General features: G+C 43.8%; 2 protein-coding genes across 3 annotated transcripts in view; both read right to left on the bottom strand.

The window, feature by feature from the left end:
• The window catches only part of agap1 (ArfGAP with GTPase domain, ankyrin repeat and PH domain 1), a 139,076-nt gene extending 115,546 nt beyond the window's left edge, over nt 1–23,530 (bottom strand). The window contains exon 1 of one of the 2 annotated variants that reach the window (XM_086283182.1): nt 21,493–23,530. In XM_086283182.1, the coding sequence (XP_086139308.1) occupies nt 21,493–22,633 (1,141 nt within the window). In that variant the 5' untranslated portion in view covers nt 22,634–23,530. The remainder of the gene's footprint in view (nt 1–21,492) is intronic. The other variant, XM_086283183.1, reaches the window with a different exon arrangement.
• Nucleotides 14,117–27,517, bottom strand: part of LOC147301713 (arf-GAP with GTPase, ANK repeat and PH domain-containing protein 1-like) — a 58,269-nt gene continuing 44,868 nt past the window's right edge. The window contains exon 3 of the mRNA XM_086283185.1: nt 14,117–16,410. Coding sequence (XP_086139311.1) covers nt 16,331–16,410 — 80 coding nt within the window. The 3' untranslated portion in view covers nt 14,117–16,330. The remainder of the gene's footprint in view (nt 16,411–27,517) is intronic.

Below are 27,517 nucleotides of genomic sequence, written 5' to 3' on the forward strand. Positions count from 1 at the left end.
AATGTTTTCATTTAGAAAGCATATGCAAATGCCTACGTTTGCTTGTGATTTCTAATTAGGAGTCTATCATTTTTACTTTGGAAAGTTGGGTCCTCCATATACTGTTTTTTTTAACTGGTTGTACAGGTTCAGCATTTCAGTCGTTTCTCTGATGAAGTCTGGCATGTTTGTTTGTTCAGCTGCTGCTTGTTTGCTTATTTGTTCTGACTGTGGAGTGAAACAAAACAAATATGGTTTAAATTGGTTTTAATAATTGATTATTTGGTTGATAAACTGATTAGCTTTGCATTCTTTTTTTTTAAATTAACTTCTACATAAGTATAAGAAAAAGCAGCCAATCTAAGAGCCTGATTACAGACGACTGAAAACTGATTTTCACTTCCAGACTGTGAAGACGCCAGCTTTATTAAACCAAACCATTCACACACAAAAAGAAAAAAACAGACAGACTTATTTTTTATTTGCCTTTTCACAAAATGGAGAAAAAACGTCTCGTTAATAAGGAATAGCTGTGACTGAACCCAGGTTTAACCTGCTGATCATGCGTCACTCCTCCTTATTGACATTTCAGGCATGTAAATCTAGCTTCACTGGAGATTTTTCATGGAGTCACATTCCTGAGCTGTCAAACACCACACGTGATGTCTTTGACGGCAGCGGTGTTAGTTATAGTTTTAACGTCAGCTGGGAAACACCCCGAGGTCAGCTCAGAACCCACTTACACAATAAAAACTTGACAAACATGTCATCAATACCCAGGTAATCTCTCCTCTGTACGGAGGGTCTAAGCTGCCAAAATGCTGTGTGTGTGTGTGTGTGTGTGTGTGTGTGTGTGTGTGTGTGGGGGGGGGGGGGGGGGGGGGGGGGGGAGATAAGAGATAAAGCATTATATTACAAGCATTAGGAGGGGGCATCGATTCAAAGTGTGTACTTTCAGTTACAGCTATAGCTTATAGGTGAACTATATGAATACATGGAACATTTTATAAAGTTAATAAATATATTTATGTCACTTTTTTGGTGCATTTAATGGCACTTCATGCTAAAGCATGTAATTAAGTAAATAAGTAAAGAGAAAATAAAGAAAAAATAATAATACAGAGCTGTTATAATTTTGGGCATATATTTCTTTTAATTTCACCATTCCTTTATTTTACTTTGATTCTGGCTGTGTTGGCCCTCCATACCACGCTCCTTCAGGTGGAAACGTTGCGTCTGCTGTAGTCTTAGGTCTCTTGTTTGTTTGACTTGGCGTCCACCACAAGCCCACCAGCACTCGTAAACAAAACTCGTGTGTGGTTTGTTTACTCGACAGGACGCTGACACGCTTTCATCACACAATATTTCCTCCTTCTGTGGAGTTTTTACCAGCTTCATGTCAGATCAGAGTGAAGATTAAAAACCAGAAGTTTTTTTTTTCTATACTTATCAGATTATTCTGTGTGAAAACTGATATTTCTGTTTATGTGTGGCTTGCTTGCTTGATTTTCGCATTAGAATGAGACTCCTAAACTGAGACTTCTTCTAAGCCACACTGAAAACGGGTGAAGCAGCCATGAATAGATGATTTTTGCTGCAAATACACTAATGTCACCATTGTCTTAACATGCACACACCGCGGGGATCATGGGTGGAGCGCTGTTTGTAGCCTGAGGGCAGGGTGTACATGTCTATAGGAGTGTGTATGTGTGTGTGTGTTGGGGGTTAAACCGTCGTCTGACTGTGACAAATCAGAGTAGCGCCGGCTCATCAGTCACACACAACATCAGATTATCGCAGTGTTCGCCCTTCATGCCATTTGTCTTCTCCTCCTCCTGCTGCTGTCTGCACCATCATCTTTGTCTTTCTGACTTCATCTGGAGTTCGGCCGTCAGATTCAACAAAGAACTGCAGCCAAAAATTTAAATGTTTGGACTACACAAAGCCTAAAATGAGCTCTCTGTTGTAGCACTGCCCTGTTTAAACCCAATAAATCTAAATACATCATAAATTACAGCACCGGCTCCATTATTTTTTTCTTGCCCAGATTGTTCTATATACACAGTTGTGTCCCAGAAGCCCTTTTTTTGTATTTTAGCTTTGGTTTGACATGACTTTAGGGAAAGATGGTGGGAAAATCTAGCCATAAATAAAAACCAAACAACCACAAAACTAAACTCAGAATGGGTTTTTAACCAATTTATGGATTAATTAAGAAAACAACCAGAAGACTCACTGATAATTATTAGCTCAACAGAGTTCAATTTTTCTGGTGTCAGGGAAATACTGTTTTAAAATCAGGTATCCAGAGAGGCAGTTGAATGAAAGGAAGGACTCAGGCTACCTGGTTAGCAGCGACTGGGCTGTCACTATAAGAGCAAGAAGATCAATAACAGGTAAGTTCATGTCCTTGGACAGGGTGAAATAAAGTCTATGTTTACAGCTACTTGCCTTGTTCAGTTTTTCTATGGGATCAATCACAATCCCGGGTGAACCCCCAATTAATGTAACACCCTTGGTCTGCAGAGGTGAAGAGAAGCATTCAAGTAGCACTTGAGTTTATCTACTTAATTTTTTCTGCTTCCCAGATAAACCCCTAATTAATGGTAAATGACAATGGACAACTTATTTTTAAATGCCTTTCTACTCTACCGGAGCACTTAAAGTGCTTTATACAATATGCCTCATTCATATAATTTTTTTTTTCCTATGCTTAAATGTTTTCTATCCAACATTCACGAATATTCACACTCATCAGAGAACAACCTGGGGTTTAGTATCTTGCCCAAGGTATATTTGGTATTCTGACTGCAGCAGTAATAAGGGATTGAACCACCAACCTTCTGATGAGTAAACGACCTTCTCTACCTCCTGAGTTACACCCGCCCTAAATATGTACCACCCCAGCTTTGCAGGGGTGAAGAGAAGCAAGATAACCAGATTTATCAAGCTCATTTTCTGCTCAATAAAAAGCAAAACTACAAAACAAAACTTCCCATAGAGCAAAAAAAAAAAAGAAAGCTAAATTAAAGAAATAAGGCTCACTAAATGTAACAAACTTAGAGTGAACACAGATGGATATCATGTTATTACAATCTGGTTAAAACCAAAACGGTTTTAAGTAATTAAGATGTGGTTAATTCCACTAACAGACCTTCCAAGAAGTCTGTGGGCAGCTTATCCAAAAAAATGGTCACAAAACCCCAACAATATCACAGACACCAAAACGCTAATACCGAGGCTTTGCAAACCAATAGGTTGCATCACAGTGGCTACTTCCATTTTTATACACAGGTCTGTGGCATTTCCTGATTTTTATTTGTTTTATTTGATAATAAACCTTTTAGAAAGTAGCTTTAAACCAAGCAGGAAAATACTTTCCACTGTTTTCCAGCATTGTTACAGAGACCAAACAATTAATCCAGGAACTATAACTAGCAGTAAATACTCCTTATTTGCAGGAGACCCACTAAACGCCTGTTTCTTGTGACAAATGAAGCCACATGTGGAAGAAATTACGTTAAAAAAGAGAACTATTTACAGCCCCTTTAACGTCTCTAAAAACTGGCTTTATGAGCCTTTAAAGTAGCTGGGAAATAAGGGGCTGCAAGGTTAGATATATTCAAATTATGTCAAGAAAAAGCAATATTTTGGAAATATTTCTAGTGTTTTGTTGGCTGTATCTTAACTCAATTGTTGGTTTAAATGCTGTTTTTAATATCTTTTCCGATATTTGCTGCTGTGCGTTAAATTTAAACCTTTAAAGTTGTGCTAAAGCTCCTGTGTGTATAAAGTTTGGATTGATATCTACTGATGGATTCCTGCACGTGCTTCTGTTTCCGTTTGTTTTTCCAGCTGTGATGAGCTACATTATTCAAAAGTGTCAGAGTAGTAAAGGTGCTTTTCAATTTGAACCCTCACTCGCAAGTTTGGGGAGGACAGCTGTGTGTTTGCATGTGTCACCGCTAATTAAACCTGTCTGACAGGTAAGGACACACCTGCTCACACGCAGACACACACACACATTTGTTTCTGTCCTTTGATGAACAACTACATTTATTTTCCAAAACAAACAGTTATTCCTCGTGTTTGCAGGACGTATCCACCCTTAAAGGGACACGCCACTGAATTTTCTAATAAAAACCGAGCAGATTCAGATAAATTCTTCTTCGTTAGTCAGCAGAGTCGACAGCTTTCATAAGAGGTGCTTTAGGGTTTCCACATTTTTCATTTGAGCTCAAAATCCCCCGAGTTTGACTGCTCAGGTTTCAGGCCTGCAGGCTGCTGCCGCCATCCCAAAGAGATCATTAGAGGGGGGAAGGATGTAGGGAGGGGAGGAGCGTGGGAGCAGGGAAGATAGAGGGAGGTGGGAGAGGAAGCAAAGAAAGGATGAGAAGGTGGTGATGAAGGAACAGGAGGGATGTAGGAAGAAGAGAGGTAACAGAGTCTTTGCCATAAGTATACGCGGAGCAGTTGCGGTCATCCCCAAAGCCTGTTCTGAGCTGGATAAAACCCCAGGATGGTGGTGAGGAAGGAAAGGAGGAAGGATAGGAGGTGTACCCACACTGGATCCTGAGCCAGTAAATCAGAGTTTCACAGGAAAAGCCATCCATACTGGAGGATACCTAAATATATAACACACAGAAGCATTCCCTGCAAACACATTACATCACTTGGTCATAAATTGCTAAGTTGCAGAATCACCCGCTTGTGGCACTGTGACAACATCGCTGTGTGGTCACAAAATGACCACAGTTATTTTGTGGCTTATATTTTTGGGCTTGGTTTTAGACTGGGTTTGAACTGGTTTTAGACTGGTTTCTGACATGGTTTTGAACTCTTTTTTAAAAAAAAGTGGTTTAAACTGTTTCCTGGGCTTGGTTTGCACCAGTTTAGCCTGGCTTCTGATGTTTTGTGAAGTTCTTTTAATCTGGTTTTGTTCTGTTTTCTGACTTGATTTGCACTGGTTTTGGTTGGTTGGTTAGTTTGGTGTCTGACAAGTGGCTCCATAGTGTAGTGGTTTACACATTCACCTAACAAGCGAAAGATCCTCCTGTTTGAATCCAGGAGAAGACAAAAATGCCTCTGCGCACTCCTAAAAACAGTTGAGGAATATTTAGGAATTGCCGAATAAAACATGTGGAGTTACCCGTTGTGAAGTTGTTTTAGCCTGACTCCTGATCTTATTCTAAAGTTGTTTTAAACTGGTTACAGACTGGTTTTGTTCCGATTTTTGACGTTATTTTGTTTTGGGGCAACTGCTTTTTGAGTGTTTTCTGAATTCTGCAATTGCTTGGTCTAAGACTGCTTTTTTGGACTTGACTTTAGGCTGGCATCTCGCATTGTTTTGTTTTTACTTTAACTTTGGTCTTCTGTCTCTACATGTAATCCAGTCTGACTGAATGATGTTGAGATCAGGAGCTTTTACATTGTTTACAGAAAAAAATGATTACAATAAAGAAAACAGTTCTCCTGAGATCCAAAGCAGGATAAAAATAGATAAGCAATATCCAGAGGATGTGATGAAGGAAAAGGAGGAAAGATAGGGGGAAATGAAGGAGAAAACAACTTTAAAGCGCCACTGAAAACGATAAAGTCTGATACAAACACGCACACACACAGAGAGAGAGAGAGAGAGAGAGAGAGAGAGAGAGAGAGAGAGAGAGAGAGAGAGAGAGCGAGCAAGCGCGAACGTGTGTGTGCGCGTTTAACCTTCATACCTGAGATTAATGACTGTGGGGTTTTTATTAAAAAAACAAATCTCCTGGTATTGTGAGTATTTCCTCCAGATGTGTGTGTTAATCTCTCTCTCTCTCTCCCTCTCTCACACAGACACGATCTGATTAAAGCTGCCTGAGGGAAAACCAGGAAGTGGCGGCAGGAAGACGATGGCAGGCGACCAACCGTGGACGAGTCGAGACAAAGAGGCCGTGTTGTGATTGGACAGAGCTGATGAGATTGTAAACAAAGACAAGTTAAGCTTCCAGGCGTCGTCGAGCCAAATGTTTGAGGGGAAACCTGAAACTGTTTGATCAGACGTGGTTGAACAGACCAGGGGTGTTTCAATATGTCGACGTGTCGCTTTATGGCCGACCTATGAACGTTTTAGATGCTGACACTTAAATCACTTCAGCCCCTTTCAGTACGTTATCTGGAACTGATCCTGATTGGAGGAAGTGATCTGAGCTCGAAGCATCTGTAACTCTTCACTAAAACTTCCAACTTTCTTCAGTAATCCTACAAAACTTCAGCAACACTTGCAGTTCCTTCACTGCTAACAACTAAACACAGCTTTAAGATGCTCTTCAACTCCTTTCAAATTTTATTAATATAGAAATCAGTCCTAAAACTCTTTCATCACATTCATTTGACCTGCCACTTCAACTTCCTTTAGCAATGATCTTCCTCTCAAACAACACTTTGCTAGTCTCATATATATACGGGGACCAGCATTGGCTCCAGACTCAGAAGCTTCAGAGATTCAGATTCAATTGATGCTTCAGCTGCTTTCGGTTCTCAATCTCTAACTTTATCCTGATGTTTTACTTCACCTGAAACTTCAAATTACTCTTTAAAGCACTTTCATCACAACTTTTTTCACTGCTGACACTTCAACCTCAACAGACCCTTCAGCTCTTTTTAAAACTTTCAGTTTAATCACCTCTTTACTGAAAGTCTTTATCACGATCATTTAAACTGTCCCTTCACATACAGTGGGGCAAAAAAGTATTTAGTCAGCCACCGATTGTGCAAGTTCCCCCACCTAAAATGATGACAGAGGTCAGTAATTTGCACCAGAGGTACACTTCAACTGTGAGAGACAGAATGTGAAAAAAAAATCCATGAATTCACATGGTAGGATTTGTAAAGAATTTATTCGTAAATCAGGGTGGAAAATAAGTATTTGGTCACCTCAAACAAGGAAAATCTCTGGCTCTCACAGACCTGTAACGTCTTCTGTAAGAAGCTTTTCTGTCCCCCACTCGTTACCTGTATGAATGGCACCTGTTTGAACTCATCATCTGTATAAAAGACACCTGTCCACAGCCTCAAACAGTCAGACTCCAAACTCCGCCATGGCCAAGACCAAAGAGCTTTCGAAGGACACCAGGAAAAGTATTGTAGACCTGCACCAGACTGGGAAGAGTGAATCTACAATAGGCAAGCAGCTTGGTGTGAAAAAATCAACTGTGGGAGCAATCATCAGAAAATGGAAGACATACAAGACCACTGATAATCTCCCTCGATCTGGGGCTCCACGCAAGATCTCATCCCGTGGGGTCAAAATGATCATGAGAACGGTGAGCAAAGATCCCAGAACCACACGGGGGGACCTGGTGAATGACCTGCAGAGAGCTGGGACCAAAGTAACAAAGGTCACCATCAGTAACACACTTCAACGGCAGGGAATCAAATCCCGCAGTGCCAGACGTGTTCCGCTGCTGAAGCCAGTGCATGTCCAGGCCCGTCTGAAGTTTGCCAGAGAGCACATGGATGATACAGCAGAGGATTGGGAGAATGTCATGTGGTCAGATGAAACCAAAGTAGAACTTTTTGGTATAAACTCAACTCGTCGTGTTTGGAGGAAGAAGAATACTGAGTTGCATCCCAAGAACACCATACCTACTGTGAAGCATGGGGGTGGAAACATCATGCTATGGGGCTGTTCTTCTGCCAAGGGGACAGGACAACTGATCCGTGTTAAGGACAGAATGAATGGGGCCATGTATCGTGATATTTTGAGCCAAAACCTCCTTCCATCAGTGAGAACTTTGAAGATGAAACGAGGCTGGGTCTTCCAACATGACAATGATCCAAAACACACCGCCCGGGCAACAAAGGAGTGGCTCCGTAAGAAGCATTTGAAAGTCCTGGAGTGGCCTAGCCAGTCTCCAGACCTCAACCCCATAGAAAATCTGTGGCGGGAGTTGAAAGTCCGGGTTGCTCGGCGACAGCCCCAAAACATCACTGCTCTCGAGAAGATCTGCATGGAGGAATGGGCCAAAATACCAGCTACTGTGTGTGCAAACCTGGTAAAGACCTATAGTAAACGTTTGACCTCTGTTATTGCCAACAAAGGTTATGTTACAAAGTATTGAGTTGTATTTTTGTTATTGACCAAATACTTATTTTCCACCCTGATTTACGAATAAATTCTTAATAAATAAACTGGTGCATGCGTCACACTGTGCACCACGTTATTGTTTCGGTGAAATGAAATTCTACAATACTGTTACTGTTAATTCTACTCTCTGCAGTGTTTAAATGCTTACATATACACACAGTTACTGTCCCTCCACACATACGACTCTGTTCTGCTTCTATGCCCCAGCTTTGTTTACTTTTTCCCACCGAGGCTTCTAGACTTCTGATTGGCCAACATTTCTGCACGGTTAGGAATCTAGCGCCACCTGCTGCTTTGGCATGTTCATAGCAGCGTTTTCCTTCATTTCTGCCTTTATGTGTGGACGGGATTATTTTTTAAAACGAAAACGGAAAATCTCCGTTTTCAAAAATACCCGTGTACGTGTGGACGTAGCCTCAGTCTCTGACTGGAAGCGCTAATTCGTCATTCGGCTTTTGTCAGACTAAAGTAACTGTTAAAACTGTTTGAAAAGCTAAGATATACAACAAGGAGAGATTGAGAATTTCCTTTTAGTTCTCAGTTTATTTGATATTGACAAAAGTTAGTCAGTTTTGTCTGTTCTTCTGTAAAACAAACTAAGATTTATTTTTAGAATTAATATTTTGTTTCTAAGTGGATTTGACAATTTAGTCTGTTTCGTTTGTTCTATTTTGAAACTTAAACGCTTTAGCGGCTGCCTTTTGTGTAGTTTGCAGTATTTGCCTTTATTTATCTGAAAAAGTCTCATGTTCCTTAAGTACATCTACCCTGTTGAACTTATTATGGGAAATAAATATTTAAATAAAAACAAGCTGCTGATTATTTCACATTTTACTTGTGAGAAACGGCACATTTAAATCTTACAAATATAGTTATTTGGCTTATATCGTGATAGATATCGTTATCGCCTGAAATGAAAAAAAAAAACATATCGTGATATGAAAAAATCTCATATCGCCCAGCTCTACTATATGGGAACTTTTATAGCAAGACATCTGTTGTTCTGCCTTGCTTAAGGACACTTCTTCGGTCTCTGACATATGTAAAATCATCCTTTTGGTGCCAAGAATTGAATCAGCAACTACAGCAGGACAATATGACCAAAAATATTTATCACGATATACATTGGAAATTTGCGATATAACTGACGATATAATTGACACTAGACAAAATACTTTACAACTCCACAACTTTATTAGTGCAAAAAACCCAAAACATTAATCTATTTTCACTTAAACAAGCAGCTGTTTTTTATGTGCATTAAAGTTATATAAAAAATTTACAGTGCAAATGCAAATTCCTTGCTGACAGTTTAACCAAAAGGCATTTCCAGTGGAAATTGTCCGACATATCCTCAGCATAACCATGTAGAATATCCACAAAACTTAAAAAGAGGTTATACACACACAATACGGTAATACTATGTCGAAGCGCAGTACGTATCACTCCGCCAGGCGCCTGCCTACGATAGCCGTAATGCTCCGACAAGCCATCAAGCAGTCCGGGTTCGTAGCTTAACAAAGTCGTACTGAAACATTTGACAGATTTTTGAGCGCCGTGTACGACATAAAATCGTTTTGAGGTCAGTAAACACAACCAGAATTCATACATAAGACACACGGGATTATGAGGGGCACTGTCGATTTTCAGAAAAATCAAAGGATTGATTTTAAGTGTGCCGTATTTTCCAAAAAACACGGTAATAACGACGGCCCACTAACATGCTCTACCAAAAACAGTGCTTTGTTGTGTACCTGACGGACGAAAGCTAAACCAGTTTCACACCACTGAAGTTGCAGCATTTTTACAAACCAATTCTGGTTCATCTGTTTCATTCAACGATCCACTTTCGCCCTTCTCATTCTCCGTCGCCACCATGCTTTTTCCGTCATGTGCGTATGAAAACAAAGGCACTGCGCATGCGTGTTTTACCCAGATTCTATCGCAATATTTCATTTTCTTATCATTGCCCAACATTATACCGGTATTACCGTGAACGGTATGATATGGCCCAGCCCTACCAGCAACCTCTATGATTGAAGTGCAGTCATGACCAGGCAGTTTTCCATCTTTACAGCTCAGCAGCTCAACGCTTTTACTGCAAACGGTTTAAGTTCTACATTTCTATTCACTTCATGAGAGCAACGGGGGTTAGATGGAGCTGACCTCCAACCCCGATGGCCTTCTGGTGCGAGTAGTATTCATGTCAGCACCCAGGTCTCATGTCGCACACATTTTCGAGTTGAATAGAGAAGCACACACGTGCATTTAGAGGGTAGAAAAGGCGGAGGTCAGCACACGATGAGCTTTAGCAGGACGGGAAAACCTGAGAGGACGGAGCGGGAACAGAGGCCGGGTCTGGTTTTATAAAACGCCCACATGCTTTCTGTCACATGCTGACGCTGACAAAACTTCTACAAATGTACAAAAACATGCAAGACGCAAAGCAAACGGCAGTCCCAACTTTGCTGCTGAATGATTTACATGATCGTGCACGGGGGGAAGAAATGTCGTTGGCTTCTCCCTGCAGAGACAAAACCGGTTAAAGTCCTGAAAATAATAAAGCCAGCATTCAGGAATGACTGGTATCATGAATCATTGAAGGAGAATGTAAGCATGTAAGGAGCCCAGTTAACCTGCAGCTGTGTTAACTCTGAAACTCAGTGTTTTCTCTCTATGTTCAGATAAACGCTGAAAATATATTCCATTAGTATAGGGAGCTTAGCTCGAGTACAAAGCTTCAGTTTACCCACTGATCTAAACTTCTACGCTCACCGATGGCCACGAGCTGTCAAGAGAGTCCGAAAGTGTGAGATCGAGGACACAAGGGATGAGATTCGCACGTTGAGCACTGCTGTGCAGCTGATGGTTGGAGTCTAGTGCACGTTCAGCATTTTTTTGATTTCCATTATTTGTATATCAACAAATCGTTAGTTGAGAAAAGTTTAATTTGGGAACCTCCCAACATTCTGGTTGTCTCTACAAGTCGCCGAATTTTACCAACAGTCCAAAATTTGTGGGTGCTACATCACTGAGACACCAGCACTGATGAAGTTCACTCCAGACGAGGCTTCAACAAAATCCACATTTTAGAAAAGACCCAGAGCAACTCTTTGATTTCTGGAAACAGCACTGGGTCTATTTTTGACACAAGCTAACCTCAAAATAACCCGGTGCCTGAAGCCTGGAGTACAGTCTGATGCGGACACAGCCACAAACAGCTAGAGACTCGATGACCGAGTACTCGTTCCCGGTGTGTTCCCAGGGAGAGGCTGAGGAGCTCGGAGAAGCTCAGGATGCCAAGGGATGATAGCAAAGGTGTGATCTGATCCTTCGGTCCAGATCGATGCTAAAATATCCTCAAATTGCTGCTGAAATAACTAGAAGTCATCCTGCTGCCTCAAACCTTCTCGCTCAGTGATCACTTTACATGGAAATGTGTTTGTGTTGCCCCGGCTGGGAAAATCCGATTATTCAAACATTAAAATGTAAATCAGTTTAAGAGTATATTGTGCTGTTACACTGCAGTGTATTCAACATTTTACACCAATAAAAGCTTAAAGTTTCATATCTAAGAAACAGAATCAGATCTTTCACCTTATCCTATTGTGTGTCTGCAGCTGAATCTGTGTGATGATGTGTCACTGCTTTAGTTTTGTTTAATAATTTGTAAAAAGACGAGAAAGAAAACTGAGTCCGACTAGGGCACCGCTGCTGCGCTGCTTTAAATACACTGAATGTGCCTTCATCAGCACTGTAAAGCAGGAAATATGCTGACATACGAGCAGTTTGTCCTCCAACATCATCATTATCATCTACACTTACAGCCCGGCCCCCTCCGCTGACCTCAGACTTGTCAAAGCTGCTCAGTTCTGTGTACCAATGCTGCATTGGGGGTGTTATTAGTGGGTTTGAGATGGCGGGGATGGGGAGGGGACGGGGGGTCTGCAGATCCATCGCAGAGAAGCTGGGTTTAAAACACAGAGGTTTCCACTCGGGGCACGGAAACCTGCAGAGCCTCGGACAACAGAGAGCTTTGTGTGTTACCACTCGCTCAGCTGTTCCCCCAGGCCACAGGAGGGCAAAGAGGAAGTTGCCACGGCGATAGCGGAGCTGCTGGCACGGGGACCCAACGGCAAGGCTTTGGAGTGAAACGAGTCTCAGAGATGCAGCGCCTGCAGGTGTGTTTCTTTCTGACAGGGCAGCTGTGTTCACGCCTGAGAAATGGAGACGCAGAGCGAGCTAATCATCGGCATCGCTCCTGCAGGAGCACAGTGACACTGTGAAGGGTCTCGTCTGACCTGCGCTCAAAGGAGGCAGCAGGGAAATTATGCAAAACTGTCCAACGGACTCTTTGTGGTCTGATCACATGCTTACGAACCTTTGCATGTGAGTCACAGACACACAGATGTTCACCTGCTGCACTTCCTTCACTGTTAGAGCAAAGATACTCGGACAACCCGGACCCTCAGCTTAGACACCATGAAGGAGTTCACTGGCTCTTAAGCCTCCAAATGTGAACATTTCACCCTCTAAACTGGAAGAACTTCAGTTCATTGATAAAAAGTGTTGCTCATTCAAACAAATAAGGGTAAAAGGTGTTTTAGTTGCTCTGTTCTCACTTCCACGTCCTCTGGATACCTCCTTAAAATACAGTGTGTAAACACAGCCTGGTGCACAGAAAATTCACAGATTTGGTCTGTTGGTCTTGGCTGTGTCAGTCATGACTTCTCAGCTGCACCGAAGTCCACAAAATTCTTTCTTTTTTGCAGGATCTTTTTACAGCTGATGGTTTATTTATGGCAGATTTTTAAATAAGACGTGTCGAGCAATTTCATTTTGGTTAAAAGGTTAAATCTGATCTCTGCACGTCACACAGAAGGTTTGTGCAAGTTGGAAAGCTTGTGGCTATAAAACAAAATGTGCCTCTAGCTCCTGCTGGTGGGCCCTGGGATTCAGGTGTGACAGAAAAAGAAACTTCTGTGTATAAATTTAGACTTCATGCTTTAAACCTGGAAAATCTTCCATTTCTAGTAGATATGAGCCCAGACTGATGGAAATTGCTGATAAAAGAGGGGAGGGGTGTCACGTCCAGGAATATAAGTATAAATCTTGGGATCTTGTGCTGACAAACATTTGTACCACTCCTAGTTTCTCTGAACTTTCACAACAGAGGTTTGCGTTCCAGTTTATACTTGTTACTGGGAGAAACACAAGGTTGAAATCAACTGAAATGATTTGAAACAATGAAACGTCAGTAATTACAAGTACAAATGTGGCTTCTCTCCAATCTGACCTTCAGCTGCCCAGATTATGTCCAAAATAAGTTCTTGCAACGTCTCGTTGGACAAAGGCATTATTTAAAGGAGAGAAGCCTCCAGCAGCTGTTTTCAGGGCTGACTGATGACAGTTATAAAGCTTTCTGGTGCTATAAATGCAGTTTTTATGTCTCAGTGACCACTGAAATGAATTCATTTAGATCAGACAGGATATGGAAGTATCATATGTTGGTTGATTTTAATATAAATGTCAGTTTGGACCTCAAAAATCTGAAGATGTCCAACATGAAACCTTGGAAATCACCAAGAGACCCACTGTGGAGAATTATTACATAAATATAAGTAAATTAATTATTTAAAAAGCAACTTTACACAATGAGAGTGAGCTGTGAGGCGGAGCTGCGTCATCGGTGAGCCGATCAACGGTGAAATAAAGTCCTAATCGATGAACAGAGTCCATTAATAGACTCAATATCAATAAGCAGTGCTCGTCAGACTCACTGTCACCGGCTTAACACAAACACACACTGACCCAAATATCAGCCTTTTAATCAGTCCAACACAACCATCCCCCATATCACACACACACACACACACACACACACACACACACACACACACACACACACACACACACACACACAGTGCTGGTTGGCTGGCAGCACGCCGGCCGCTCTCATCCTCATCTCAAATCAAATAAAGCCGCCGTCATACCGCCGGCTACAAACTGCTGCACACACACTCTGAAACACACTCATGGTCAGGAGTTCATTTAATCAGAGCAACGATGCTGCGTCTGTGCATTTAGGCCCCAAAACAGAAACAAACACGTCTGAGAGGCTGTAAAAGGCTCCGAGTGTTCTTTCATTAACAAAAGCTGCTCATTAATTAAGGGGAGTAGCAGTTTGATCTTACACACTACAGTAGCTTCAGTTTACCTGAATAATCTTTACATAAGGACTGGAAAGACGTAACTCGAGCCTATTAACACACCACATGTTTGTCTAGCAGTCGAGGATTACAGCAGGTATTAAATGGCTGAAGTGCATCAGTATTCTCATTGTAATGAAATGCTCTCTACAGTGAGACAGCTCTTTAACTGAAGCGCTGTCAGAGCAAACATAATACCTTCACCCCCATCAGCCAGACTACAGGCGGAGGCTGCAGAATAAAGACAGAAGTGTGGGCGGGAATGAACTTCACCTGGAAACAAACAGCCTTAAACTGCGCTCCAGCCTTCATCTAACGCTCACTCTGACACACTTTGACACGTTCTTACACTCAGATTTTTCCCACTGCCTCCTCACGTCCTCCTCCTTCACCTCTATCTCCTCAAAAAAAAAAAAAAGCATAAGGTTACATTTCCCCCCAAAATATCCTCTTGATGGGACTGCAAATAGGTTATGATGAAAGCGCTGCCTTTTCCGAACCTTCACAGAGACACTTTTACAGCCCGGACCTCAGAAAGGACACCAGGATGTAGGCATTGGTCTCTGGTGAGAGTTATTGTGTTTTGAACACGCACATCAGCCACCCTGACCTGCTCCTACCAACTCTGAGTAGTTTTTCATTCATTTAAAAAGGTGTGGAAGGGTTCGCCATTGGTGACTAAACTCAAGTAATCTAGGCCAAGGTCACGCCGTTTGGATGTACAGGAATGCAGACTCTAGGAGACGCAGTCATGATCTTGTTCATGTTTTCATCATCAGTGACTACATATATGTCCACAAAATATTTAGACTATCAACTCATAATGTGTTTAGAGAAAATGCGTCTTAACTGTTCCTATACTCCTGACACATTCGGGATCACTACAGGTTTTCGCTTAGGCAGCAGTTGTCCTTTCTTTAGGCGCCTTCCCAGCTTTGACAGAAGTCCAGCTGGGATAACCACATTTACTCAGGGCCTTCTTGATGTAATCTTCTGCTTCCCTGACCGCTCTGTCTGTGGGGATGGTGTTCGCACTATGTTGTAGCGTCCTGATGACACCCAGTTTGTGCTTCAGTGGATGATGAGAGTCAAACCTTAAATCTGTATGCATTGGCTTACAGTACACATGAACTTTTAGATGTTCCCATTACTGATGGAAATCTCACAGTCTAAGGTTTTTGCTTAGGCAGCACTTGTCCTTCTCTCCTGGATCTGTCACAAAAATGAAAAGCCAAAGGATGAAACACACAAATAACCATCAGCAATCATCCACAGCAACAATCAGTGAAATCCACGTGTAGGAGTCACTCTGTACAGAGGCCAAAACACTCTGCACTCTGCCAAAAAAGCCACGTTTCCATCTTTATGTGTGAATCTGCTTCCCTCTCGACATCCACTTGTCTGTCTACAAAATGACTCATCTTTAGGCTTTTCTTATTTTTAGCTACTGAAAACTACACACAATCAGGCAACAATCAGATACAGACACTAAACTTTAAACTGACGTGAGGATTCAGACTGCAGAATAAAAATCTGTTTGCTTATTAATGTTTGACAAGAATCCTTTCAGAAACCACTTCAGTTTGTTAAGGCTGTACTGAATTTAGGAAACAACATTTTTGGGTGTGTTCTGACAGGAAGATAGAAGACTAATGAAAATGAACCCAAACGGTTTTATTTACTTTCTTCGTTTTAGTGCCAAGACTAAAAAAATGTCCCAATTTAACTCAAGACAAAAAGCATTGGAGGGAGAGGTGAAGTAAAGAACTGGTCTGAGTCACAGACCAGTCTGTAAACTGATTCCAGGTTTATTAGCATCTTTAGCTCATCAGTTCGGCTGCTCTGCTCCCTTTGTTCTCTAAAGAACGGAGGAGGAGGTGTTTGTTTCAGCGTGGTTACATCAGGCGTTACCGCCGTCCCGGATGCATCTCAACTTTGGCTCGCTCTGCTGCTGATGCTGCGTATCAGAGGGGTGATTCAGAGCATAACAGCGAGCGTCCTCGGATGGATTTGAGCCTTATGTAAGAGCTGTAAGCTGCAGGGAGGGGAGGGGTGGGACTCCAACCGGCACGCCAACGTCACTGGGCCAGTCGTGGACTACAGGACACAAACAAGCTAAGCTCAGTCAGCCAGTAACTGATATGAAGAAGCCTGAGGAGTGTGCAGTCTAACACAAAATGATCATCTATTAAAATACAAGAGAGCCAAAATATTAGGAACACACCAAGCACCACGACCTTTGGATTTTGGTCCATTTGAAAACCATTACTGATCTTTTATTAACCACTTAGACTCTAGACGTTTATTATATTGACCATTAAAGTGACGAAGGCCACATTAAATTTAGTAAGAAATAAATCGAGATTTTATAAAGACTGCAGTGTGACCGGGCCCAGGACCATTTGAGGCTTTATATGCTTAAGTTAGGGATGCAAAGCTCCAACTTTTTCCATCTCTAACACCTCAGCTTTTGGTATCTGCTGATCCCATGCCGATAATAAGTTAATAGGTCATATTGCTCAGTGAGGAAAAGACCAGGCTGATATTGATCCAGGCAAACGTGGTGAACATCAGCAGGACCTTCAGGTCACGTCTGGTTTAAACTAACACAATCAATGACAAATCAGCTGTCAGCTCTGTGATCAATGGTTTTCATTGCACACAGGTGGACCGTGCTGCTTCACGGCTCTGTTCACAGAGGCCACAAAGCCTCGCCACACGGGCCAACTTGGCTCTGAAGAGGAAGTGAGGAGGAGGACAAGCAGGACCCCTGAACAACCTCCAGCACTGAGGCGACACAGCAGCCAGCTAATACGCTGCCAGCGAGGAGGGAGCGGCAGAAGGCCAAGGCGTCGCTGCTCTAACACTGAAGGTTAGCAGTGAAAACAGTGTTACAACATCGACGCGTCTCCGAGCTCTTTAATGAGCGAACAGCTCCGTCACATGCTTATGCAGTTATTTAAAAACACTGCAGAGAAAAGAGGGAAGAGCTTGTCTCTGCAGCTGTGAAACACAGAGAGTCCTGTCTGTTAAATGCAGTTTTCCTCACAGACTCTGGTGCGAGTGCTGTTAAAAATAAAGAAGGCTGATGGTTTCCAGGCCGCGGCCTGAAGTCACACTCGGGTCCGGTTATTTTAACACACCACACTCCGCCGGCCTGACCCGCCTGCAGTAATGATACAGCCAGAGTCCCCGCCGGAGACCCAGAACCAGGACAGCATCTGGCCCACTTCTGCTTCCTCGGCTCTGCAGAACAAACTCAAATTAAACCTGCTCTGTGTAGCTGTATCATGGACTATAATGCTCTTTACTGGACCTAAGTGAGAAGAAACTGAGCCAGCTTTAAAGACTGAATGGCCTGCGAACTGACCTCAGCATGGACAAATGGAGTAAATGGAGCTTTCAGGATCAAATCTAACATCTTCTTTCTGTCTGGAGTTCACTAAACTCATCAAGGAGAGGAACACAAGGAAGGAAGCAAGGAAAGAAAATAAAGCAAGGACACAATAAATAGAAGAAAGGAAAGAGGAGCAGATGAAGGAAATTAGGCAGTGAGAAAGAAACAAGCAGACCAGAGGATGGAGAAAAAAAGGACCTGAAAAAAAGTTGAGGAAAGAAATTAAAAGAAAAAAGGAAAAACTGGGCAAACGAAGAAAGAAAGCTAGGTGGGAAAAGGAGTCAAGCAAAGACAAATGGAGGGATAAAGGAATGAAAAACATAAGGCAAAAAGAGAAGGAAATAAGGACCCAATGAAGGGAAGATTGATAAAAAGGAAACAAGAAATAAGAGTTAAGGAAAGGAAGAAAAAAGAAAAAGATTCAAGGAGGAGTTAAGGAAACAAGAAGGAATTAAATTAGGAGCACACAAGACTAGCATGCAAGGACAGAAGGAAACAAGGAAGGATGGAAAGGTGAAGGAATGAAGAAAGAAAAGAAGGATGAAATGAAGGGATGAAGGAGGAGAAAATTTAGCAAGGAGAAAAGGAAACAAGAAAAGAAAACGAGGTAAGGAAAAGTAAGAAAGGAGAAGAAGTGGAGTTACAGAAAGAGAAGAAATGTAGAACAAACGAGGCAAAGTTAGGATAGCGAACAGGTGACACTTTAAGGAAGGAAACAGAAAATGATGTCAAATAAAGAGAAGGAGACGAGCAAGGAAAAAAATAAAAATAAAAGGAGAAATGAGGAGAAGGAAGTAAGGAAGGAGAAGAGTCATCTCTCCATCATCCCTCCATCTCTGCTCCCTGCTGCAGCATTTCCTCTAATAGGATTTTCTCCCTATTATACCCATTGTAGTGAGTGTGTGTGTGTGTGTGTGTGTGTGTGTGTGTGTGGGTGTGTGTGTGTGTGGGTGTGTGTGTGTGTGTGTGTGGGGTTTATGTATGGAGGCAAAGCAGAGAGGAGGATCAAAGCTATAACTGAGAAACAGCTCGACTCATCTGGAGGAGCTTCAGCTGCTGAAGAATCACGAGTGTGTGTGTGTGTGTGTGTGTGTGTGTGTGTGTGTGTGTGTGTGTGTGTGTTGGGAAGATAAAGAAAAAAGCAGATAAATTGATGCAAACGTAGACGCAGTAATTGGCATCCAAGACTGAGTGTGTGCATTTTTACAGCCCATATTACTTCTGCATGGCTGCGGATGTAGGTCAAACACACACACGCACGCACACACACACACACACACACACACATTCCCCTACATTTACTCCCAACAGACACACACACCGGTCGAGTCCATTAAGACAGCGAGGTCAGGGGCCGTCTTTATCAGACAACAATCCCTGGCCTCGGACAGAAAAAAAAAAAAAGTTCCCCTCTGTACACTGATGAGTAGGTGCTCTGAAATCACCCAATCAGGACGCAGCAGCAGGATGAGGTAAGCGCATACAGGTGTTGAGTCAAATGACAAGAAAAAAACTGATCAACTAGAGAGATTAGAGTGGCACGTCAGAGCAAGACGAGGAAGCTGTCGCTCACAGCGTCCAAACACATTATTTCCTAACTATTAAACACTAATTACAGTTATTATTCTTATTAAAATGATTACTACGGAGAACATGGAATCTTAAAAAAAGGTAACATGAGCTTGTGAAGTCGACATTTCACCACATTTCATACCTCAAACAGACCGAAACATGGACTAAAAGAGCGCAGAGCCCAACAACATTTTCTAAATCATTTACAGCACTTCTGGTTATTATGATTAGTGTGGAGCTAATGAAGCCAAACACCCAACGAGAAGCATGTATGTCGATGCTAGAAGCTCATTTAGACCTAAGAGTCTAGCCAAATTACACACACACACACACACACACACACACACCCAGAAAAATATTTAGTATACACATCCAGAAATGCATATACTATTATATATTGTACATATATTTATTAGTTTCAGATGTGGCCATTCTTGTATTTTGCTTGTTTACATTATTGTATTTTGCACAACTCTGTTGCTTGTGAAGCTCGCACACAAGAATTTCACTCACATGTGCTGTACCAATGTACCTGCACATGTGATGTGACAATAAAAGTGATTTGATTAAACAACACAGATTATTTTCTTTAAATGCGCCGTTCCTGGTTATTATTATTATTAGTATCATCATCATCCAGCCACTCCCTGAGGCTGCTTCTGCTGGGGGTTTCTTCCTGTTAAAAGGGAGTTTTTTCCTTCCTACAGTTGCCAAAGCACTTACTCACAAGTGGTTATGTGATTGTTGGAGTTTTCTCCGTTATTATTGAATGGTCTTTACCTACAATATAAAGCGCCTTGAGGCAACTGTTGTTGTGATTTGGTGTTATATAAATAAAATTAATTTGTTAATATTACTGTGTAGCACGGCATGCTAAACAACCAATATGAGCACCAAAGCGCGGCGGTGTTTCTGATAGGAACACTGAGCCTTTTTTTTTTTAAACTTCAAAACTGACAGAACGCTGGCCTGAAAGCCGCGTGCAGCATGTTAAACACAAGCCGTAAGAGTGTGTGCGCTCTGCGGTGAGGAGCCGTTGTTAAAATGCGCCGCAGCATTTTAAACGCGATGCTTTGTGCCTTCAAACTAGGAGTTAAAAGCCTGGCTTGCCTTCGTCTTGCGGAGGCGTAAACCTTTGAACGTGCTGCCAGAAGAGAGAATCGAGTCATTCAAAAACCAAAAGAAACAGAAGTTGAACGTTGAACTTCAAAATAAAGGCCTCCCTGCTGAGGTTTTCTTGGTCAGTGTGAACATGAAAGAGAAAAAGTAACAAAGTAAGAAATCAGGCTGACAGATATTTTCTTGATTAATCTGCAAAATGTGAGGGAACAAGGAGAAAAGCAGCATTTAATTGTTCTGCTGCCTTTAGTTATTTTAATTTGAAAGGTTTTCCCACATTGCTGAAGGTGTGAACAGCCACACTTCAGCCTCCAGTTTCAGGACTTCTCTCAGGACAAACAGGTCGTCTGCAGAAACAACAGCTTACCTGCCAGACGCCGTCATCTAGCAGCTCGCTGGGTTGGGGGGGTTAACGCCTCAGGAATCTCAAACATGTGAAGCCATGCCCTGCACCACCACAACCATCCACCCACCCCCACCTCCTCTGTGTGATCAGACTCTAAACCTGTTAGTCCACCTCTGAGAGACCTGCAGAACCCAACGCCTGTGGAAAGGTCACAGAGACCCTAAGAACAGGACAAAACAGAGCTCCTTCAGAATAAAAGCCTCTAAACAAACCTTGCATCAGCCGAGACAGCTACAAATGATTTCTGCTTTATGTGTTTGTTTCTGTGTTTAGTCTTTGTGGTCCTGCACGGACTCATTTATGGAGCCTTTAAGGTTCCTCTGCAGAGGACAGAGGCTGATGGAGAAAACATCCATCTGTGAGAACAACAACTAATGCACTTCCTCTCATCTGTCATGTTTTCCACTCGTCCCCTCTCCATGGAAAGAGGATGCTGCAGATAAAAGTCAAACTGCTCCCTGTTCCTACTTCCTGTCTGACATTTTTAACCCTTCATTGGCTTCTGTCTCACCATGCTTTGGATGGAGGTGATGGCGCTCTGCCTCGTGTTGAATTTGCTGAGCTCCGAGTAATGAAAGACAAACAGCAGCAGAGTCTCAACCAAACACCACCTTGCTGTTTAAAACAAACACACACTTCACACTCAAACATCCACACACTCAAACCCTTGTGGTCACGTGTTTACCGTCAGCGCTGCCTCCGTTCATGCTCTCCGTGCTGGACTGCGACAGCGCCGTCCTCCGGCTGCGGCGCAGCGACCTGTTGGTGCTAGGGCTCCCCACCGGCGTGGACGTGGAAGCACCGTCCCTCCTGGAGAAGATCCCGCTGAAGAAGCGAACCAGGCGCCGCTCGCTGGAGCGTCCCCCACCTCCCCGCAGCAGGAAGCCTCCACCTGCTGCCCCGGCAGCGTCCTTCTCTTCCGCCAGCCGGAGCAGGTCGCTGTTGTCCAGTGTGCGGTTCTTGCTGCCTTGCGCCCTCTCCCAGCGGCTCAGCTCGGACATGGAGTCTGTCTTGTTGAGGACGGCGCCGACCTCCAGTGTCCTGCTCTTCTCTCTGGTGGGGTCGAGGAGGCGGGCTGTGGGGAGCGGCGCAGCCGGCTCGTCATTCTTTGCGGCGTCCTGGCCAATGCAGCCGGAGCTGCTGTGGTGTTTGTCTTTGGAGAGCGCCCGCAGGCGCAGCAGCTCACCACCGCTCCAGTGCCTGAAGCTGAAGCTGCGGCGCAGCAGACCGGGTGGGCGCTTCAGAGGAGGTGGAGTCTCCGGGGGGCCTTCTGTGGACGGCGCCCCGTTACTTTTAGAGTGGGCCAGCTTCCCGACGCTGCTCACGGGCTCCGAGCTCTGCTCCTCCACGCTCTTCGCCTTCAGGAGCTTCTTCTTCTTCTCGCCAACACCACCGTTCTCCACCAGCGCCTGTGGTGCTTCCTCCACCTCCCGCTCGCCGCAGTCCTCCTGCCCGGGCTCCGCCAGCGGACTGGTGGCCTTGGCGCCCCGCTGCAGCAGCTGCTTCCGGCAGATCTTCAGCCTGCCGAGCTCCAGCTGGCCCGTGCTGAACGTCCTAAAGTTCCGCATGTAGCCGTGGGAAGAGGAGAAATCCTCCGACTCGTCCTCCACCTCCTTCAGCTGCTCCAGCAGACCTCCCCGCTGCACCTCTGCCGACCCCTCACGCCTGAAGGCGCCCACCTTTGGGTTCTCTGCCCGCCGGGGCACCGAGTCCTCATCCTCTACGCTCTCCCTCTTCACCAGCGTGAGTGAGATCCGGTACACAGTCTTTCTCTGAGGAGCTCCTCTCTCCATCCTCTCAGAGCTGCTACTGTCCAGCAGGTACATCGCCTCCTTCAAAGCTCATGTGAGAAACTGTGAACTGCTCCTTTACTTTAAAATATTCGGATTCAAAGAGAAACTGTGAACTGCTCCTTTAGTTTTATCATCTGAGCACTAACCTCTGCAGGCTGCTGATGGGTCTGCGGGTAAATCCAGTAAACTAACATGCATTAACTCCATAAACCAGCTCCAAACCCAGGCTTTCCTCTTCATCCAGATGTGTAAACAGCGGTTTGGAACGCAGGAGACACTCGGGGTTCATCCCAGCGGGATTCACGACACACAGGCGCGTCCTCCGCGGCTCCCACGGGGCTCGCAGCTGAGCTCCTCCCGGTGTCTTAGGCGTCCTGCCCGGTCAGAGGAGGTCCTCACTCCGCGCTGAGTCCCGGCTCCAGCTCCGGTGTCTTTACAAACCAAGCCGGGCGGGGAGACGCTGTTCGAGTCCCGGACGGTCTCCCATTGTGTGCGCACATCCCCCGCAGCGCCGCGCAGCAGCCAGCCGGGCCTCTCGCTCCTCAAACCCGCTTCACTTGTGCTCCAAATGCCGCTGAATTTCCAGCTGAAGATCCGGACCTCCGCTCACACTTTAACCCGCCGACAGTAAACACCGGACCGGACAGCCACCGCACCGTCCTCCGCTGCACTCTGAGCGATCTCCGCTCCACACACACAGACACACACTGAACACCGGCCAGCGGCAGCAGCAAAGGATGATGGGGAAACACGGTGCGGAAACCTCACAGGAGCCGGAGTGTTAAACCACGTGTTTATTATTTACTCTTACAGCAGAGCCTGGGCTATTTTAGAAGCTCTGTTAGCGGCACCAACACTGAGAAGGACACTTTTCTCCTCACTATGGCTAAAATATATGGAGGCCTGAAGCTGCCAAAATAAAAACAAACCAAAAAATTGAATTAAATTAAATTCCAATTTAAAGAAAAACTAAGTGCAAACAGTTTATTTATTCACTCATTCAAACACATTTAAGGAGGACTGAAAATCCCAAATTAGAAAGAAAGAATGAAGTAATAAAATATATATATGCAACAGCTTATTCATAAAAAATATACTAATTGACATTTTAGGTGTTAATTCACTTATTCACTATTTTACTTTTGTGTTTATTTTATTGGTTTGTCCATTGAAGCTTGTTTATCTCTATTTTTGTAATACAATTCTTTTGTCCTGCAATATGAAAAACAAACAGGATGGCATTAAGATTTTCTTATGGAGGACCAAAAGTACTAAAATAAAAAAAATAAATGTGTTAATGAATATATAAATAACAAATATAAATGCAACAACAACAAAAAATTAAAAAACATTCATGGCTATTAATTAATTTATCAAATTTCACATAAATGAATGCTTCCGATTTGGTTTGCTCCTGTATGCGTTTCATTTTAAATAATACCTGCATTTATTTACCTTCCTGTTTAAATTTAGATTTTCTTCCCTTTTTTCTTTTATTTACATAACCTTTTGAAGTACAGCCCCCTTTTTGCAACAATGAATAATGAATTAGAATACGCACACGCACACATATACATACATATACATATACACATATATACTTGCAATTATTTTGTTTTTTAATTATCTATTATCTATTATTTATTATTATTTTGATAATTTTTTTCCCTTTTCTGGCAGTTTCAGTCTTCCAACTTTGGACACTGAAGCATGGATTTTATATTCTGGAGCAGGTTTCTCCCTTCAGCAGGCTGGAAACTTTCCTAAAATAAATGCTGAGGACCTGATGACCCTAAGCTGTGGCTTTACTTCCTGCTCTGATCTACATGTAAGTCAGCTGGGCAGTAGCGGGGTCACGCGAGAGCAAACTCCAGCTCTGGTTTTACCGTCTGCACCGCCTCCTCTAAAGCAGGGGTGGAGCCTCCTCTTTCTCCTCTCTGTCTGTCAAGCTCTTTGAAGCCTCCCGGGCAGCCATGGAGGCAAAAGCTGCACCCACAGGGGCACAAAATCAAATTTGAGGTGGAAGAAGCAGCAGAAAGAGGAGCTGAGGAGCTTCTGATGGTGGAATACACACAAACATTTAAGTGATGTTTAACTGAACCTGAGTGTGCACTGATTTAATCCCAAACAGTAAGCAAGAAACATAAAAATAAAGACGCAGAAACTGAAAAGTCTGAAAGAGGTCTCCATCTCCAGAGGAACCACTAGATTCCAACATAGATCTGAGTTTCTCCCTCCTGTTTTACAGTCCCTGAAACACCGGGCTCATGCTGATGATCGCAGTAATAACACACTAAGGAGTTCCGCCTTAGTGAAGTTGAGGAAGTGATTCTGCCTTTAGGCTGGATATCTCCCAACCTATGAAGTTATGAGGACACGAAAAAGATGGAAAAGTGGCTTCCTTAGATCTGCACACTGGAACAATATGAAGCTGCGGGCTTCTGGGCTGTTAAAGAGCAGATTGAAAGAATAAATCCACCTTAAAAACATTGTTTAGCTTCAGGTACCTCACAGCAAAGATTACACATATGCTGTGTTTAGGGGGGTCCTCTTGTGTTTAGACCCAGTGTCACTATGAGCATGTGCAGCTTCATCACCGCTCCAACTTTGAAATATTTAAGGTGGAAGTGAGAAGTGGGTCTGCGGTTGCTGTTTGTCACGTGACCTGCGCCTCTTTGATCAGTTTCTAAATTAAAGCGAAATCCTGAGTGGAAACTTGTTCTCTCAGCGCTTTCTTTCATCACGACTTCTCATCTCTGAAGTGCCTCCCTTCATCTCCGAGGAGGAGGAGTGCGGGGGAGGATTAACTCACCCTCCTCTTCCTCACCGTCAGGCCTCGGCCTCTGACGCCGGGTGGATGATTAGTGGGATTAATCGAGATTAGACGAGCAGCTGAGGGCAACTTTCTCCTTCCACTTTTCGATTGGGAAGCACATAAAGGTAGTTAATGTGCTCTCCCCCCCCCCCCCCCCCAACGAGACACAGAACATCAAACGCACCTCCACCTGACGACAGAAGTACGGAGAGGGTCGCTGCCGCTCAAGCACAGGTGGAAACAGCTGGACGGAGATGGGTAAAGGCTGCCGTTGTCACACGAAGCTGGAAACATTGTGCATCAAGGTGAGGAGGGGGATGGTGGAAGCAAACTCCACGCCGAGATGGCAAATTACACGCCAACGCACGCTGCCCCTCCGTGACATCAAACACACCTCGCAGCCTTTCATCCCGCAGCAGCCTCGGACTCAGACGTGAGATAACTCGAGTGATGTCACAGCCACCAATGCAGCTCCTGACTCCGGCGGCGGAGTCTGTCACGGCAGGTGGAGACATGAAAACCGTCCTCTGCATGTTTGTCAGCGAGTCCTCGTGTTTCTGAAGGTTTGGTTCTCAAACCGGAAAAAAAAACAGCGACTTGTCCTGAGGGACAGTCTGTGTCCTGGAGTCTGTGTACAGCTCAGCTCAACACCTGCAATCAATTTATTCGTCCAATCGGGCAACCATGAGGTCAGACCTTGGTCTGGACATGAGAGCTTCAGTTCATGGAAACAAAACGTCACGTTTTTTGGGTCCATGAGCACAAATGTGTAAGTAGTGTATTTCAACAGTAAGTATATTAGTGTAGTAATCTGTTGTGGTGAAGATGGAGCTGAATCTGTCGACTTATTGGTCGATCTACAGTCCTTCCCTCGCCCATCAGGTCGAGGATACAAGCAGCAGAATTGAGCTTCTCCATTTAGACTGATGCTCCACAACCTTAATCCACATATTCAGATATTTTGTGCGCAGAATAGAACGTCTTTGGAGGGGTCCTCATGGCAACCAATCTTTAAAAGACATGGCAACCGATGCATTTTAACCCAAACCTAACTCACCGGTTTTTCTTCCATAATATATAATTTTCTAACCCTAGAACACTAACGTGAGTTTCTAAGACTTTAATGAGGAAGAAAATCAAGTCCAGAAACTAATGCAGCTTTCAAATTAATAGGTTTTAAAGGCTTTAGGTTGCTGGCTCACTAACTGGTACAAACACAGTGAGGCGCTCTCCCTGTGAGGGCGCCCTCCCTCTTAAAAGGTAAAATCTGCAGCAGAAAGCAAACAAAGACTGAAATTATTGGGGGGGGGAGTGTCTTTTTCTACCCTCTGCAGGTAAAAGAGTGCTCAAGGGCACTTAGATGGTGGGTGCTTTTGGTCAGGAAAATGACAAGGTCTCGTCAAAGTCAGCGCTGTGTTAATTCCAATCGATCAGCTCGATCAGAAACAGATCAGAGCTGTCTGCGGTAAGAGGCTGCTTTATCTCGACGTCCTCCAAAATGAGCTGTTAGCTTTTTGTGTGTGTGTGAGGATTTGTTTTCTCTTTCCTCTCGTTAATCATCTCGTGACCTCCCAGATTTATCTGGTGACCCCGTGTGGGGTCCTGACCTCTGACAGATACCAGTGAGAGGGATTTATAGCCGGCGCACTTTGAGGAAGGTTATTTCTCATTTTCCTGTGAGTTTAAGCTTCCTGGTGCAGGCTGTTTGCAGTAAAGTTGGAATCTAAGTGTCCGCAGAGGTCTGCAGAGCTTTAACCTGTCCTTTAAGCTTTAATCTGGCTCTCTGGGGACCCCGCCGCCGCCACTGCCCTTATCGGGCCCTGCAGCACCCAACCCCGGCAAGAGCGTGGACAAACACCGCCACATCAGAGAGGGTCACTGCGGCGAGGTTTATAGAAGGAGACACAAAGCAGCTGGATATTTGAAATGGTGATCTGCGAGCACAGCGGGATTAACCGGGGGTCAACTGCAGCCGGCAGGTGGAGACTGAAAACCGATGGAGGAAAAGATGGAGACATGGCTGTTAAATGGGATTACCAAGAAGTGTCTGGAAACAGCTCTGCTGCTGCATTTAAGGCAAAGGAAAAGCCTTAAAATAACAT

This window comes from Aulonocara sp. 'chitande type north' Nkhata Bay, linkage group LG23, assembly GCF_057382095.1.
Source record: "Aulonocara sp. 'chitande type north' Nkhata Bay isolate Kocher_YH1m ecotype deep benthic linkage group LG23, A_spYH_male_GT1.1, whole genome shotgun sequence".
Classification (NCBI taxonomy): Eukaryota; Metazoa; Chordata; class Actinopteri; order Cichliformes; family Cichlidae; genus Aulonocara; species Aulonocara sp. 'chitande type north' Nkhata Bay.